The following is a 16,067-nucleotide window of genomic DNA, read 5'->3' as shown; positions in this document are numbered from 1 at the left end:
AAACTGTACAGCCGCAGCATCTGCAATGGCAGGCCACTGTATGCATGTGTCAGTGGTACTTCACTCAGGATGCAGTCTATCCGTTCAGTGTATCCTGCGTGTATCATGAGCCGTTGCACGTATTACAGGATGATTTAGCAGATGGCATTGTCAAAGAAGGCCACTCTGCATCTTAATGTATGCTAGACTGCCAGCATTATGCAATTAACACACCGCACCTCTCCTTTTGAATGCAATAGCAGCTGTGGCTCCTCTAAATTAATTTTACCTCATTATATGATCATTGACAAGCGCTCATGATGAACTGTTGTTGTCGTTTTGGATTTTCATAAAAGGAAAAAAAGGGAAATTGAAGGGGGTTAAGTGCTGGAATGTGACTCAGTGGTGACGCTCTATGTAAGCTTACAAGCACAGAGCTCCCAAAGAGTTAGTGCCATCTGCTGGCCAAAGCGCAGCAGTACAACTACAACCAACAGAAGCATAAAAGTACAGAGCCATTACAATGATCTCAGACCTACAATAAACCTGGTTATTGAAAAAAAAAAAAAAAAAAGACACGTAAGAGGTGATGAAATAGCTCTCTGGCTCTGCATTGTCTTAACCATGCAGTGTTGCCAACAAATACTATCTCCTGTGAAGATAAATTGTTGGCAATATAGCTGAATTCCACAGGTTACATACTATACTTGTTGCATATTGTGCAACATGCAACATGTTGCATGTACAATGTTCACTGTACTTGGGGTGTTTATCTGGCAGCCGTGGCAAAGTCAGCTGTACAGCCACATTAATTGTTTTTTCTAAATCACACAGTTGGATATAGCAGGCTGCCAGAATTAAGCTGTAATCAAACACATTCTCAACTAGCCCTAGTAAAGCTAATGCTAATACATGACTATGAGAGCTACTGCCATCCAAATAAGCAGACAACATCATATGATGTAATCCTGCTTAGATAGATCAGACTTAATTTGCATTTATGAACACGTCAAGTCATGACAAAGCTGTAAACAAGGGTGCCAACACTGATGTCATCTGGAAACAGATTGAGACACGTCCCAGAGGGACACGTGTTGACACAGTGGCAACACACTGGTTACTGTGTGGCAATATTTCAGCTTCACAGATGCTTTTCTCCCTGAGTGTGGACTTTAACCTTACCACACACAGAGATTATGATCTCAGACTTCACCTTTCCAGGAATACACTTTTCCCTCCTAGTGTTACCATGGTTGAACAAACAATTTAGGTCACATGGTAAAATGTAACGTTTTAGTGATTGTTAAAAATTGTTACAATGTAACAGTTGGCCATGGGGTGGTTAAACTCAGTAAAATTATTTCCCTCATCTAAGTAATGAAAGTTAAAATGTTGACCTTTTCACCTGTAGTGTATCTTCCTCCCTCGTGTCTATCATTGAATGACTTTCCGACATTTCAATGGTGCATTCAGCCTTTGCTTGGTTAGCCATAAATCTTATAATTCATCGACGCTGAGTGCGCCCACATCCATCTTTTCAGCCTGACGCTGCATCCACATGTTGCAGCTTGTCTCAGATCTTGTTCAGCGAGTTCTGTGAGGTTAAAATAAGGGGAGAAGAAAAAACTAAGAAGAAGAAGAAGAAGAGAGGGGAGAAAAACAGCCCAAAGCAACGTATGTGAGCTCTTTTCTCCCAGCAACCAGTCACAGAGTGTAGAACAGATGTTGTCACCGTTTGCTGCTTCTTCCATTTCCAGATCATCTGCAACTGAAATCGAAAGAAAGGGGTGTGTGTGTGTGTTTGTGGTGGAAACGAAAGAATAAACCCAAGCTTTTTTATTCTGAAAGAAATACTTTGATTGGTGTTCACTTTCTAGAGATTTTAGCCACTAACCCACCTTTTTATTGATACGCCTCTTGCATCACTGCTGTGTGTTCTGTGGTTCATTTGGGCTTTGTTGTTGGTCTGTCGGAGCAGTGAGGTATGACTCAGACAAACTGAAAAGTCCCTATCATAGTCAAACAAAGGAGCAATGAGACACCACGTCTGATAAGAAGGAAGTCTCGCAATCTTGGAGACACTCTTGCCAGTCCAGATAACAGGACACACAAGGATTTATAAGAAACTGTGATAACACAAATTCCTTTTAGCTGCAATATAGCATTGTATTGTATCTTTTTATGATGCATCTTATGTTGTGTGTAGATAGATGTATCGTATCGAATACCACTCTAAAGGTCAGTTAGTTAATTAGGTTGCCAGTGCTGAAGAAATTTAGATTAATCACACTTATTCATCCATCTCATTACTGCTCAGCCCTTATACGATTATGTAGACAGTGATGGAAGAAGTATTGAAGTTCTGGTGACACTTTAATTTAACCCACTTTACTTTAATAAAGACATTTTAAATAAACCATTTATTACATGTTTTATGCTGATAAAAAGATTCAAAGTCATATTTTTCATATTTCCTGAGATGGACATTTTTTTTAATAAAAAAACTTAATCTAAAAAGTAACTAGTATCCTTAGCTGTCAAAATAAATGTAGAATGAAATGTTGTTAGTTTGAGTTAAATCAACATAACATTATTTCTCATTGTCAAATTGTGACGCCTATCAGAGGTCTTCGTTGACAGCACAAGGTACTTGACTATTTGAATGTGTAATCTGGCCCTTTGAAATTTCCAGGCCTAGGCTTACTGTTATTCATTTAAATGGCACACATCATGAACTTTTCAGATCACTTTTTCCAGTGCTTGTGCACATACATTTGGGTATCTGGAGTGCCTACCAGAGTGAGAAATACGACAATCCAGCAGTTTTTTGCAGGCTACCTAAATAAAAAAACATCATTCAACAAGTCATTTAGATTTGTCTCCTCTCCCTTTGTCCACTGAAGTCTCATTAGAATATCCACCCATGGCTGGAGAACTACCTTTGCCAAGGGTCACCATATGTAACTCGCACGCCACCGGGCTTTTTCAGTTGGGGTGCTTAAAGAGACAGAGCTAAAACTGCGTTTCAGACAGAAGATGAATACAATTATAGATAAATAACATGTTTTTTGGACATTAAAGCATGTAAAGACATTCTAGTATAAACCCAGAGTACAAGTATGAACCTGAAAATGAGCATGATATGTCCCCTTTAAATTAAACTCCTGTTCACCTTTTACATCACTGTGTTCCACACAAAAACTATTGTGTCCACTAAACCATGGACAGCAGACTGTACCCAGGCCTGAGGAACACAGCGAAGGCCTAGCAGACCTGACATTTTAGAAAGCAGGTTACACCACATCCTGTAAGAAAAAAAAAAAAAAAAAAAGACAACCAAGGGGTTCACTTCTGAGACTGGAGAAAGCACCTGTTGGGCTTCTCCCAAGCATAATGGAGACCGGACCCCCGGCTTGGCTCCGTCCCGTTTGAGCCCTATGACTAATGTGATGGTAGGGGGACTGACTTCATTCATCAAGGTGTGATGAACAGGCTGAACTGAAGAGAGCTGAACAGTAAGAAAAGGATATGACTCATGTGTGTAAAAGGTTAAACCCTGAAGACATATTGGGCAAAGAAATCGTGTTCAAATATCTAATAATAATAGCTGTATTTCTTTTTTTCATTTTTTCTTTCTTTCAATTATTTATCACAAATTATTTGACTAACTTTTAACAGGCTGAAATAGATTTCAATTCAAATTTCATCAAATTTCAAACTATTAATCATGGAATAAACTTTTTTTATTCGATCAAAGTAAACAATAATCTATCAGAATAAACTTTTTTTTACTGTGACTGAAAACGAGTGTTTTCTAAAAACATTGTCTCTGGTTTATTGCCAATAGAAGAGAGAACTTTAGCCCAGAATGGAAAAAAAATAACTACTGTAAATTACTGTATGACACAAACCCAACCCACCAGTCTATTTAACATAAAAGCAGTCTTGACAGGAGATAGGAGCTGAGATTAGGCAACAGCAGAACTATTGTCCTCCCCATAGCTGGAGCTGAGACAGATCACCAGGCAACAGGTAGGATAGACTGCTGTGTACACACTACAGGGGCCCCAGATTACACACATTTCACCGGTTATTTTCCTTGCTCTCTGCGAACACCAGCTATAAAAACGGGACCATTGCAAGCAAATGCTCAGTTTCTCAGATTACGAAAAGCCAAGCCCTTGAGGCGTCAGGGATGGCATGTTGGTTTTAGAGAGTGATGAAAAGGAGAGTGGTCTAAGGAATTAGCCAACAGGCTGGAATTGCAGGGAAAACATCAGCACCCCTCCTCGCCCATCCATCATCTCACAGCCTGAGATCCCCCTCGGGGGCAGTTCCCATGGTCTGTGCCAACCTGAGCGTGCTCTGTGGGGTCTGGAGCAGAGACATTATGATCATAATAATACTACAGGTAGGGCTGCAGATGCAGACATGCAACCCTGCCTGAAACAGGTGGAGCGGTGGCGAGACTGACAGACTCTGAAACAAGACGCCTTCCCCATCAAGCCTGCAGAGACATGAGGATTTGAAATTAAATTCTCCCCCAAAAAATACTGTTACTTGTTTTGGAGAACCAGTGTGACTTTAAATAAACAAAGGATGAATGGAAATTTAGAACATGCACGTTATTTTGTGGTGTGGAACAGGTCCGTTCTCGTTTGTTTTCGAACACCGATTTGGATTGAATTAAAACCAGACTTAAGAATGGGTATCCTTTCATTCATTTTGAGAGAATATACAATGGGCCTCAACAAAATAAAGTGGGGAATAAGCCTCTGACAATGTTTTTGCATATTTTGTACATATGTATTCATATTTAGGGCATTTAATACAGGGTTCATACAGCTTTTTAAGAGTAAAATTCAAGCACTTTGAGTGTATCTGCCCCAGAAATTTCAAGACTCTTGAAGCCTTTATCACATCTAGAGTGTAACTGTAAATGCAATTGCGAGGCACAAAGTTCACAGAATTTCTTTTTACCCGAAACAATCAATGAATATTGACACTTTGTTTATTTTACCAGCTGTTCATATTAACTTTGATTAAATGTTTTTATCATGATTATTTAATGCAAGCTAATCTCCAGAATAAGGGAACAGAGGACTTATCTAGCTATAAATGACGAGGGAACAACAAGAAAATAACTTTCATTCTTTTGCTTTGCTCATTACCATGGTTACAATGTTATGCAGCTGACACAGCATAATGTATGCCTTGAAAACAAAATATTTGCAGATACATTTTAAGGTTATTAATGTGAAATAAAGCGACAAGGTCAAACAAAATGAAAGGTTTAAAATGTTTTAATGGATGATGCAGCACTGATATGTAACAGGTTCAGAACACTGAAGGTCAACGTTTTTTTTTTTTAATCAATGGCTCTGATGATCTACAGCTTTCCCTCTGTGCTCTCTTAAATATGACTGACAGAAATACCAGCTGCAGTTCGCTATAATGCAACGTTCCCATATCATAATTCTGATGCTGGTGCTTGTTTAGTAAAAAAGAAATTGTGCTTTTTAAGTAAAAAAGTAAACAAAAATTTGAACACAAAAGAGTATTTATACTTTCTATTCACAGTGTACATATTTACATTAAAGCTTTTCTGTAGGGAATACCTACAGTGCTGAAAGAGCTTTTAAGTCCCAAAACCCTCTTAAGTTTGGTATGACCCATCGAGCCTAACACTGAGGCACTATGGGAGTATAAAAAAAAAAAAGACAGTAAGGGCAGTAATGTACAGGCTTGGCAGTGTCTTTGCTCTCGTTAGCATGGCGCTGAGGCGCATTGTGTGCCGGTGGATTCAGGGCAGTCTTTGTGCTCCGTTAGCTTGAGAATGACGACTTTCCTCTGGAGCGGCCGAGCCTCCGGCGGCGCAGGCTGTTCGGCCACCGGTTGCACCGAGCGCTCGGTGTCCTGGCAGTCCTGCGGCACTAGCATAGTGATGATGTTTGAGTACCCGCCCTGCAGTGCCAGATGTAGTGGGCTGAGCCCCTGCTCGTCCGACAGAGCGCCGCCATCTGGACAGTGAAGGAGCAGCTCTCTCAGGACTTCACAGTGACCGTTCTCCGCTGCCAGGTGGCAGGGGGTGCGTAGGCCCTGGTCGGACCTGTAGGGGTCTGCACCTTCTTCTATCAACATCTTAACTGTGGCCAGGTGGCCTCGCTGGGAGGCAAGATGGAGAGGGGTGAGTCCGTTGGCGTTCCTGCTGTGAATGTCTGCCTGGTGTTTGATCAAAAGGCGAGAGGTGCTGGTGTGACCCGTCTCTGCCGCCACGTGTAGGGCTGCGTTTAGCCCAGCGGACGTCATGTGAACATCTGCCCCTAGCTCGATCAGGATCCGTGCAACTCGGTACTGCCCCCTCTGGGAAGCCAGGTGCAGTGGCGTGCGACCATCCGTCGTCTGCCCATCGACGTTGACGCAGGCCTGCTTCACCAGCAGCTTGACGATGCCCAGGTGCCCTTGCCATGCGGCCAAGTGGAGCGCCGTCCAGTCGTCCTTACCCTTGATGTGAACATCAGCCCCGCGGCTAAGCAGCACCCGGATTACGTTTTCCTGGCCGTGCTGGCACGCGACGTGAGCCGGCGTGCGTCCCTGGCCATCGGTCTCGTTGATGGCCGCCCCCCGGTCCAGCAGCAGGCGCGAGATGGCCTCGTCCCCGTTCTGGGCCGCCCAGTGCAAAGCCGTGTACTGGTCCTCGTCCTTGGCATTGACGTTTGTGCAGCGTCGCCCGAGCAGAAGCTCTGCCAGAGGCTTCAGGTGCCTCTCCGTGGCCAGGTGCAGGGGGGTGGAGCCACGGGCGTTTGCAAGGTTGGGGTTGGCATTGTTCATGAGGAGGAACTTGACAGCCTCCTCGTTGGCCAATACTATGGCGTGGTGGAGCAGGCTGCCTCCCCCGTCGAGGAGAAGATCGACATCCTGAGGCTGGAGGATCTTCATCAGCTTGGCTGTGTCTTTGGTCCTGATGGCCTCGCACAGCTTCCGCCTCTGGACCTCAGCAGAATCTGGACGGTAAGGAGGAAAAGTATGAGTTTTAGAAAAAAAACTCATGATCACATACTATTGTTAGGTTTACATGAATAATAGTTTCTCTTGTAGGTCTTTAATCAGATCTTACCGTATGTGTTTTCTTTCTCAAAAGACAGCGTGATAGAGTCTTGGGAGGAGAAGGCTGAATCAGCAGAGGAGATGCCAGACAACCTCTTGCAAGTGCTCTCTTTGCTGTGGCAGCTATCCTCCTTCACTCGATCAAAGCTTCTCGAGATCCCAGAATCCACCTGGCTCAACAGCTCCGACAGGCTGTAGTCTTTTTCCGGCAACATGGCCGACTTTGGACGCACCAGCTTGTTCTCTTTGACCTGCCGAGAAAAAAAGGCCAGATAAGCATATTTGGACAAGCTGGTCTTTGACACGCCACCATTACATTTACACTCAGGTATGTAGCTGTCGCTCTTATTAGGCGGCTGTTGAATGTTGAGATTTTGATTATTTGTTGAGCTTAGGTTTGATCCATTCAAAGTCACTCGAACACAAGTTCAAAACAGCTTATCTTGTGTCCCTACATGAAGTAGCACCTGTGCCCAGTCAACAATCCGGATGTTTGTTCCTCGTCACGTACACAACAGCAACATTACAGAAATGCCAAAGCAGCGCACACGCCAAACAATCCCATCAGTCCACATTCCTTGTTTGTGATGCAACTTTTGTTCCCGATCAGACATTTGCACAACAGATGACTTAGAGAGTGATAATCATTTCTGGGGCAATTTAGCAATAAGCCTCCCTGCGTCTGGCTGTGTAGTTACACATTAATGGAAAACGCAAACAGTCAGTTTAAAAGCTTTGAAGAAGAGAGTCAGGAAAAGCAATAAAATAAAAAAGTGGAGTGGAGGTTCACATGATCCGCCATGTTTTCAGAAAAAAAGTTAACAAAAACACAAACTAGGTCCTCTAAAGAAGACAACATCAGTGGAAGCAGTTCACATGGTGCCGTCATGTCGTACCTGGTCACTAGTTAGTGGGTTAGGCGACGTGGGCTCCGGCTCTGACGTCAATAAGGTCGGCGTCTTGGGCTCATCTTGAGGTTTTGAGCAGAGCTCCTCAGCTTCAGATGTGATTTCTGAAAGGACAACAGCTTTAGGTCATGTTTCAGTACAAGCAGGGATGGATTAGAGAACACAAAAAGGCAAAAAAACAATTTAACAGTGTCTAGTTAAAGGAGTTAGTATGACAGAAGAAAGTTGAACAATTTACCCTGGAAGCTGGGTCTGGCATCAGGGTTTGTGGTCCAGCAGCGCTGCATGAGGCTCAGGAATCCTGTACAGGCTGAGGGCCGACAGCGGGGCACAGCAGCCAGGTCTGGACGCACCCCCTTCACCACCCTTACCATGATCTGAAGGATATTATTCTCACCTAGGGGGAAAAAACAATCACATACTTCAGTTTCATCACCAATACATCAGCTTTTTTACACAAAAACATACATCAACGAAACACAATATGTAGACGTTTTGTTTATTTTCTGATGAGGATATATAGTTTGAAGACAAATACAAAAGACTTGACATTCTTCAGTATATGACGTGTTAATCTAAAGTGCTGGTGGGAGCAAGTGCCTTTTTAGATATGCACAGCTTTATCGCCAAATTCCCATGTGCTCAGATAAGACCGTGTGGGCTGTTGTTTCCCATGGGAGCCAAAGGGAAAAGCTCTCAAGAGTTCTCGGTCATGACCTTCTATCTGTGGGATCAGCTGAGTCAATCGTTCAAAACAAACAGGTAGAGGCCTTAATCACAGGTGCTTCGCCTCCTATTGTGGCCATAATCCCCGTTGCAGGTGGAGGAGGAAGAAGGGTTGGGATGGTAAGCAGGCCTATTTCTCACTTTTTAATTATGTCTGGATAAACATGGGTGGTACCAGTGCCAACCTGGAAACCCTCATCCACACACTGCTCTTATAAAAGGAGCCACATTTTTTGGAATGAACTGCTACCTGATACGCCTGGGAGAAAAATACACTCTACTTGCTGGCTAAGCACCTCCTGCCTGCACTGGAATGCACTGAGTAAACACGTACAGTACAGCACCTGTACATACACACAAACACACTCACACACAGACCTCAGAAGGTCTACGTTATGTCCTAACTGAAAACTATGATATTCTTTCCTGCCAGGAAATCATTAAAAATAGACTAAATGTTAGGATTTATGAGATAACAAGTCAAATGTTTGACTTACTAAGTAGAAAGTATAAGATACCATATCATAAATCTAACTTGAGTTGGATGGGGGTTATGGCTGAGAATATTTGTTTTCATATTTTTCATATCAATATTTATATAATGATGGAGCAAATGTAGAATTACTCAGATATAAAGTAGATAAATAGATGTTTTGAGTCAGAAACACGGTCCAGGCTGAACTATCTCAACAACCTTTGAATGGATTGCCAAGATATTGTGCTCAGACATTCATGTTCCCCAGAAGATGAGTCTAACTGATTTTGGTGGTCATCTGACGTGATGTGATCAAGCTCTAGCCTGACCATGGGGTTAATAATTTATGTTTTTATTGAAATATCTGCAAAACAAATGACATTCCCATCATCCTCACTCATAGACTACGTCTCATTTTGTGCTATTTAGCGAATGTTAGCATGCTTACACGCTAAACTCATTGTACCTGCATTAAAGCATGTTAACATGTTCTAATAGAAACCAAAAGTGTGAACCTTAAAATGAGCATGATATGTCCTCTTAAAAGCACCACTGTGACTACATATAGCTCCATAGCAGCTAGCATCGCTGTACGGTCTTCGCATTGTTACTTTTATGTTGCTTGAAATCATTCATTTGTAAAAACGTATAACATATAATATTGTTCAAACCATTTAAATCCCAGACTTTTACTTATCAAGTACATTTTATGATCAGTATTCTTTATTTCTAGTGATCCTAACTTCTTTGATTTTCTTGGCAGGAATGGCTTTGATGAAAAAGTTTCCCATCAGCCCCAAATCAAAGTTTCATTGGTTTCATGCATTAATAGTAGTGCAAGTCTCACCTTGGTAGGGTTTCTTCTGAGTGAGAATCCCCCAGATGACGATGGAGAAACTGGAATAGAGGCAAAATGAAATTGAGAGATGTTAGTACACAGAAAAAAAAAATCAAACATAGTACTTCAGAGAAATTGGCAAGTTTTCTATTTCAAGCTGAGCTTGCTTATGGTTGAAATCGTCCACTACAGATTTGTGCTGTCAGACTTAAAAAAAAATTAAATTGTAGTGGTTATACATTTTTAACAGAAACTTTGTTGACTTTAAAAAAAAAAAAGAAATCTATCTCTTATTAATGATAAACATGGTATAACTATTTTGCTACCAAATCCATCTCCACAAAAACCTACAGTCACACTAAAAGGTTGCATGCCAAGAGCTGAAAAATCCAACCTGTATACATCATGCTTGGTGTCCGACACTCTGTCCTTCTCAATGATGCTCTCGGGTGGTAGGTAGGCGATGGTGCCACAGAAGCCGTCTCTGCTCATGTCATCAGCCCGTGACAGGCCGTTCCACCGGGCCAGGCCAAAATCAGATATCTAAGAGGGAGAGATCAGATAAGACCCTCAAACGGAGCTTTTTCTCACGAGGAACCGTGACATTGATGACTAACTTCGCCCCCTGAGTGTGACAGGCTGCTAAGCTCCCATTATGTGCACTCAGTGGCATGATGAGGGCAACACAGCCGTGTCCCAGCCTGCAGCAGAGGAGAGGCCCTTCACGTTTGTGCTGAGGAGTGCACGCCCACGCTCATGCACACACATTCACGGGGGAGCTTTAATAGGAGCTGAGTTAATCTTGTTGGGACAGGCCCGGGTGAGGTGTTTACATCCACGTATTAAACTCCAGAGAAGACGGTTCCCACCCATTGCTCTCAGCACACAGTGCTCTTTGGAGGTTGGACAGAGGGCTGAGAGAGACACCTGTCTGCCCAGAGCATGTGACGGGCTGTCATTTTAAAATGGATGAAAGGGAATAGCAAAAAAGCTCAAATCTGGAATTCCCTCCAGAACCCTGTAACTCTGACTTTAAACCAGCTTTGAATAAAAGACAGCAACAAAAACAATAAATCATAACTCTAGATAGCATGTTTTTATATATAATATCAATGAGATGATTGAGGATGATTTCTCTCAGTCATATATTCTTTAACATGCTCCCGGAGAAAACCTCAGATTGCAGTCGCTTTGATGTTTTTTTGTATAACATCAACAATTGTGAGGACATTTATGCAAACATGTGCACAGTTGTTGTTTTCACTCAAAGCAGGCTGAAAGGAAATGCCCTTCAAAGGTCACTAATGACCACACTTCATGACAAACGCTCTACCTTGACGTGATAGTGAGCGTCCAGCAGGATGTTGGCTGGCTTCAGGTCCAGGTGGAGCAGCGGCGGGCTCATGCAGTGGAGGAAATTCATTCCCACCGCGGTCTCGTGGATGATGCGAAAGCGCAGCTCCCAGGGCAGCGGCTCGGTGGCCAGCAGGGTCTCCAGGGAGCCGGTCTCCATGTACTCCATGACGAGGCCCTGGGGGTCGTCGCAGATCCCGTACACAGGCAGGATATATCGGAACTTGGCGGCCTCCATCTTCTTGGCCTCCTCCAGCAGCTCCAAACGGTCCCTGTGATTTAGAAGACAGTGCAAATTTAGGCATTTTCGACAGGCAGTCGACATTTCATTGTGCGACTCAGTGAGTCAGGCTCTTGTGCTGGTGACTAACAAATTATTAAGAAGTGCAAACAAACCCCAGCTGAAATGAGATGAAACATTCTTTTTAAGCTAGTTTTGAACCAAACCTTCCACACCCATTGGCTCATGGGTATTTATCAAATCTACCTTCTCATAAAACATTAACCTAATGATTCTGAGGTCATGCTTTTGCTCGTTGAGCTGGAACAGTTTGCATAACTTTTGTCCTAACCCAAATTCCAGCACATTACATGTAACTGTTAATGAGCTCCCAGCTATGTGAAATGTCCACCAGCGTTTACCTCAGCAGTGACCTCTGCAGATGTCTAGAACTCATTCACCCCGGTTCGGACCGAGTATGTGGATTGAGCTCTTGACTGTCCTGAGGCCCTTCCCAGCCTGGAATGCACCAGGAGGCTTAAACAGAGCTCTTGTTCTCAGTTGCTCAACCTTTGCACAGCTCTCTCTTTATCAGTCCACCGGCCCCGCTGACATGCCTCAAACACAACGTGTGCAGGTCATCCATGACCTCAGCGCACATATCTCCATTTCCCCTTGAAAATGCAAACACTTAATGAGGACAGATGAGAGAAGGATAAATCCCTAACGGTTGCATTGGCTGAATGAGCTGGGAGCCGGGCTGGGGAATTCTGTTGTTGTTCTGCCATTAATGAAATGAAATCAGAAGCACAGAAGAGGCTCCTAAGAGTCTATTATGTGCAAAATGTCTCAGGTTACTAAAAGAGTCATGTTCTATTAGGAGGGAGCCCGGCTATAATTGTCCTTCAGCGCAAATGAAGGATGCACAAGCCCCCAAAATCTGGCAGGCAGGAGTAATGAAACAAAACATGGGAGAATGGGTAAGCACTTGTTTGCTAAATCCGTCATCTAATCCCAAGTGCTCATCAGCAGCTCCTCAGAAAACCAAACAATGTCCCCGCTTTAACCGAGAGGCCCGGTAAGACCGGTTCCACGGCTTCTTTTATTGTCTGTGCCACACAGAGGCCGCCAACAGGCAGACAAAGGTGGCTTTGAGTCCCTGTTGCTGGAAGCTGTGCGTGGGTCAATGGAGGCTGCAGTCAAAGGACACTGTTTATGTACTTTGCAGATGATAGAGATGATAACATCTTGGTTCGGGTTCAGCGGATGCTTTAAGTGGCACTACAGGTTCTGAGAGGACTGAAGCACGGAGAGTTATTGTGAGGTGATATATGTCATTTGTCTGAAGCCAACAGGTGAACCCAGTGTGTACCCAGCCAAGAAGAATGGAAACTCTCACACAAACACATTTATTTTGCTGTGATAACCACGCAGAGCAGAAATAAGATGGTTATGCTATGAAAAAAAGACCACTTTGCTTCCCTTAATGAAATGCACATTTATTTAAATCAGCCCTGCCCTGAGGCCCATAGATAAAAACGCCACTGTTGATTCGGGGGAACCTTTCATGTTGGGGTATGGTTCGTATAAGTAAACAGCTGTGGTTCTCCCAGGGGATGAATCAACATGTCACTGGTCCCTGCAACACAACTTAACAGTGCCTAGATAACCAAAAATGTTTCCTCCCATTTGCTGCTGTGGCCCCTTTAATAGCGGCACCGTGTGCCCAGACTGGCAGTAGGTGAGTCACTCATCGCCTAGTATTCACCTCTCAAGGACTTCCAGACAACGAATGATTTTTCACCAACATGGTTGTAAACTAAGCTTCTTTCTGTCTGCTAAACTGCTCATAAACTGTTCATCAAGAGACAAACTAACAGACGAGAGCTGGGTAAAGACAGATTTAGAGACTCTCTGATCTGGTACTCAGAAGGACCACATAAGTAAAAACAGAAATAACTTCTACAAGAGCATTGTTTTATACAACTTCATATAATTTTACATAAACATAAATTCATCATTTTAAAGATAATCCATGTGACAACAGCTGGAACTTACTTGTCATCCATATGAAGGCAGGGAGGGCACTTGATAGCCAGCCATGTTTTCCACTGTACGTGCCGGACTTTGTATACTTGTCCAAATCCACCTGAGCCTATTTTCTCCCAGCTGCCAAACTCAGGGGAGTCAAAGGTCCTCAACAGCCCCATCTTCCCATTGGGAGAATCCGGTACGTCCATATCCGCGTTGAGAAACCCACCAGCAGGGTAATCTCCTCTTTTATATCCGTCTCCGAGGCACAATCTGGGCTTGTGAACAGACACACTGAACTGCCTGCTTCTGAGCTCTTCCTTGTTTTTTTCCCCTTGTCAGAATCAGTGAGGCCCCTCCCTCTGTTCAGGTGAAGAGAGGGAGGGGCCTAGTGCTGTGACACCACTTCCTGGTTTTGAAACACAGTGGAAAATATGGAAAGCTTAAGGAAACAAGACAAACAACAAGGCACCACGCTGTCCTTACACAGTCAGTTCTCCAGATGCCCCACAGACCCAAGCGCTCTCATGTTTCTGCCATGAATGGGGGAATAATATCTTCACACTGAGCCGGAGTCCATGAACCCAGGAATGTGTCATTTCATAATACACACCTTTGTCCCAGTGTACACCATTATCCAACTAGAGCCCCCAGAGGTAAGAGGAGGGATTTAAACGTAACAGAAGGTGTGTTATGTGATATTGACCAGATCGTTTGGGAATGTGTCGACTCATGTTCTCAGCAGAAGGGGATCGTCACGTACTTTTTAACAGCCGAGGATTGTCATGATATTATTTTTTTTCCAGTGACATTAAGATCCATGCCATTTTAGCTCAGGGTCAGAAGGAGGAGAGCATCCACGTTGCTGCGTCCTCTGGGGGGAGACTGTAAATGATTACTTTTTTTACTTATCATAAAACAAGTATGTAGTGGAGCTTAAACCAGTCTTATCTCAGGCTACGCTGTTTTATCAGCCGACATAAATGTAATGAAGCAAGTTCATGGAAGACATCAAACACGCAAATCATGGAGCCTCTGAATGTGAGACGTCAGATGTCAAATTGAGGCCTAAAAAACCTGTAAGGAACTGTAATTTATACCTTCTATAGATCGTTACTCTTAGAGGTTTTGCTCAAAAAACAAGTTCATTAGATCAGAAACCTTGGTTGTAGGGACTGTACAAAAATGAATGGGGTGAACTGTGTGTGTGTGTGTGTGTGTTGGGGGGGGAACCTACGCCCACAAATAATACATTTCTGCAAACATAACAAAATGGTGAAGACTCCAGCCACAGAAAGAGAGAAACAAGCACTGGACCACCATCCCGAGATTCAACCTCATAAAATATGACTTGGATCAAATGATGCTAAAGCCTGATATGGGATCAGAGGTCAGACTATCCATCAAATAATTTCATTTATTAGTGGGGCTCAGGGCCAGGATCACATGGTCTTGTTTTTACATTACATCTCACAAGGGAAGGATGAATCTGTAATGGGGAAAAAAAGATCCTCTTTTGATTTGCCCTAGTAACCCTTTTATATTTTTCTATGGTTTCCAGGCCTTCATTTTGTTTAACCTGCATGTCAACATATTCTGATTGAAAACAGAAAACTGTTCATGTAAATTGTGTTTTTGGGTCACCTGATGCTCCGGTGCATCAGTTCCTCTTGCCCTGAGTGTAATCCAGGATAAAAACCCAATCTAATGCATCTCCACAGACACAGTTATTGATTCGGTATCGTCGTTGGCTTTTCTGGTGATCAGCAACTGAAGAACCCCACCTGTCTATTTACCTCTGCTACACCAGAATAACACATGAGCTCATTGTGTCAGCCTGCTCCACCCTGCTCTCCAGGTTTGGAGCAGGAAACTGGTAGGACGAGGCATGAGGGCCAAGTGTAAATATGTCATCAGCGAGACAATAAGCAGATGTCATTGGTCCGTGAGGAACCAGGCTTCATTTTCAGGCTGCCGGCTCTCGTCTTTGCAGCACAAATCAGCGTTTGGGCCCCCCGAGGCTGCTGCATTAACATGAACAGCAGTTAAAAGGCTGAAGTAGTCGTGCGACTAGAACAGAGGGGCCCACCCCTCATGTAAAGTGCTCTCTTGGGCGGCATCACACCTCTTGATCATTAGCATGAAGGAGCAGCTTTGATCTGTGTGATAATTAAATCAGCTCTTTTTTCAACTGCTTTCCTGCTCTGATTGAGAACAAGAGAATAAATTGATTGAGAACAAGAGAATAAATCAGGATAATCCACTTTTCTCCACTGGGAGAAAAAAAGTGCTTCTTTTGTTTTGAGCTTTGCTGGTCTGAAAGCACAAGTGGCTAAATTAATCATAAATCATCTCATAAAGTAACAGGTAGATCAATACAATCAGTAACTGGTGTTTTTAGAATGCCGTACAGTAAATCACAGCTTGTGG

General features: G+C 43.3%; 1 protein-coding gene across 2 annotated transcripts; it reads right to left on the bottom strand.

The window, feature by feature from the left end:
- Positions 1-5,280: 5,280 nt before the first annotated feature.
- ripk4 (receptor-interacting serine-threonine kinase 4) lies at positions 5,281-14,192 on the bottom strand. 2 transcript variants are annotated; one of them, XM_054626267.1, is made up of 8 exons: positions 13,665-14,192; positions 11,367-11,658; positions 10,428-10,576; positions 10,043-10,092; positions 8,233-8,391; positions 7,983-8,098; positions 7,097-7,337; positions 5,281-6,983 (listed from the first exon to the last, which is right to left on the bottom strand). In XM_054626267.1, the coding sequence occupies exons 1-8, from the start codon at positions 13,844-13,846 to the stop codon at positions 5,746-5,748; spliced, it is 2,427 nt and encodes an 808-aa protein (XP_054482242.1). In that variant the 5' UTR covers positions 13,847-14,192; the 3' UTR covers positions 5,281-5,745. The 2 variants fall into 2 exon arrangements, with proteins under 2 accessions (XP_054482242.1, XP_054482244.1); XM_054626269.1 differs by lacking the exon at positions 13,665-14,192 and adding an exon at positions 12,029-12,097.
- Between the last annotated feature and the right edge of the window lie 1,875 nt (positions 14,193-16,067).

The sequence above is a fragment of the Anoplopoma fimbria genome, chromosome 24 (assembly GCF_027596085.1).
Source record: "Anoplopoma fimbria isolate UVic2021 breed Golden Eagle Sablefish chromosome 24, Afim_UVic_2022, whole genome shotgun sequence".
NCBI lineage: Eukaryota > Metazoa > Chordata > Actinopteri > Perciformes > Anoplopomatidae > Anoplopoma > Anoplopoma fimbria.
Note: the sequence above shows the minus strand (reverse complement) of the source record. Positions and strands in the feature narration are given on the sequence as shown.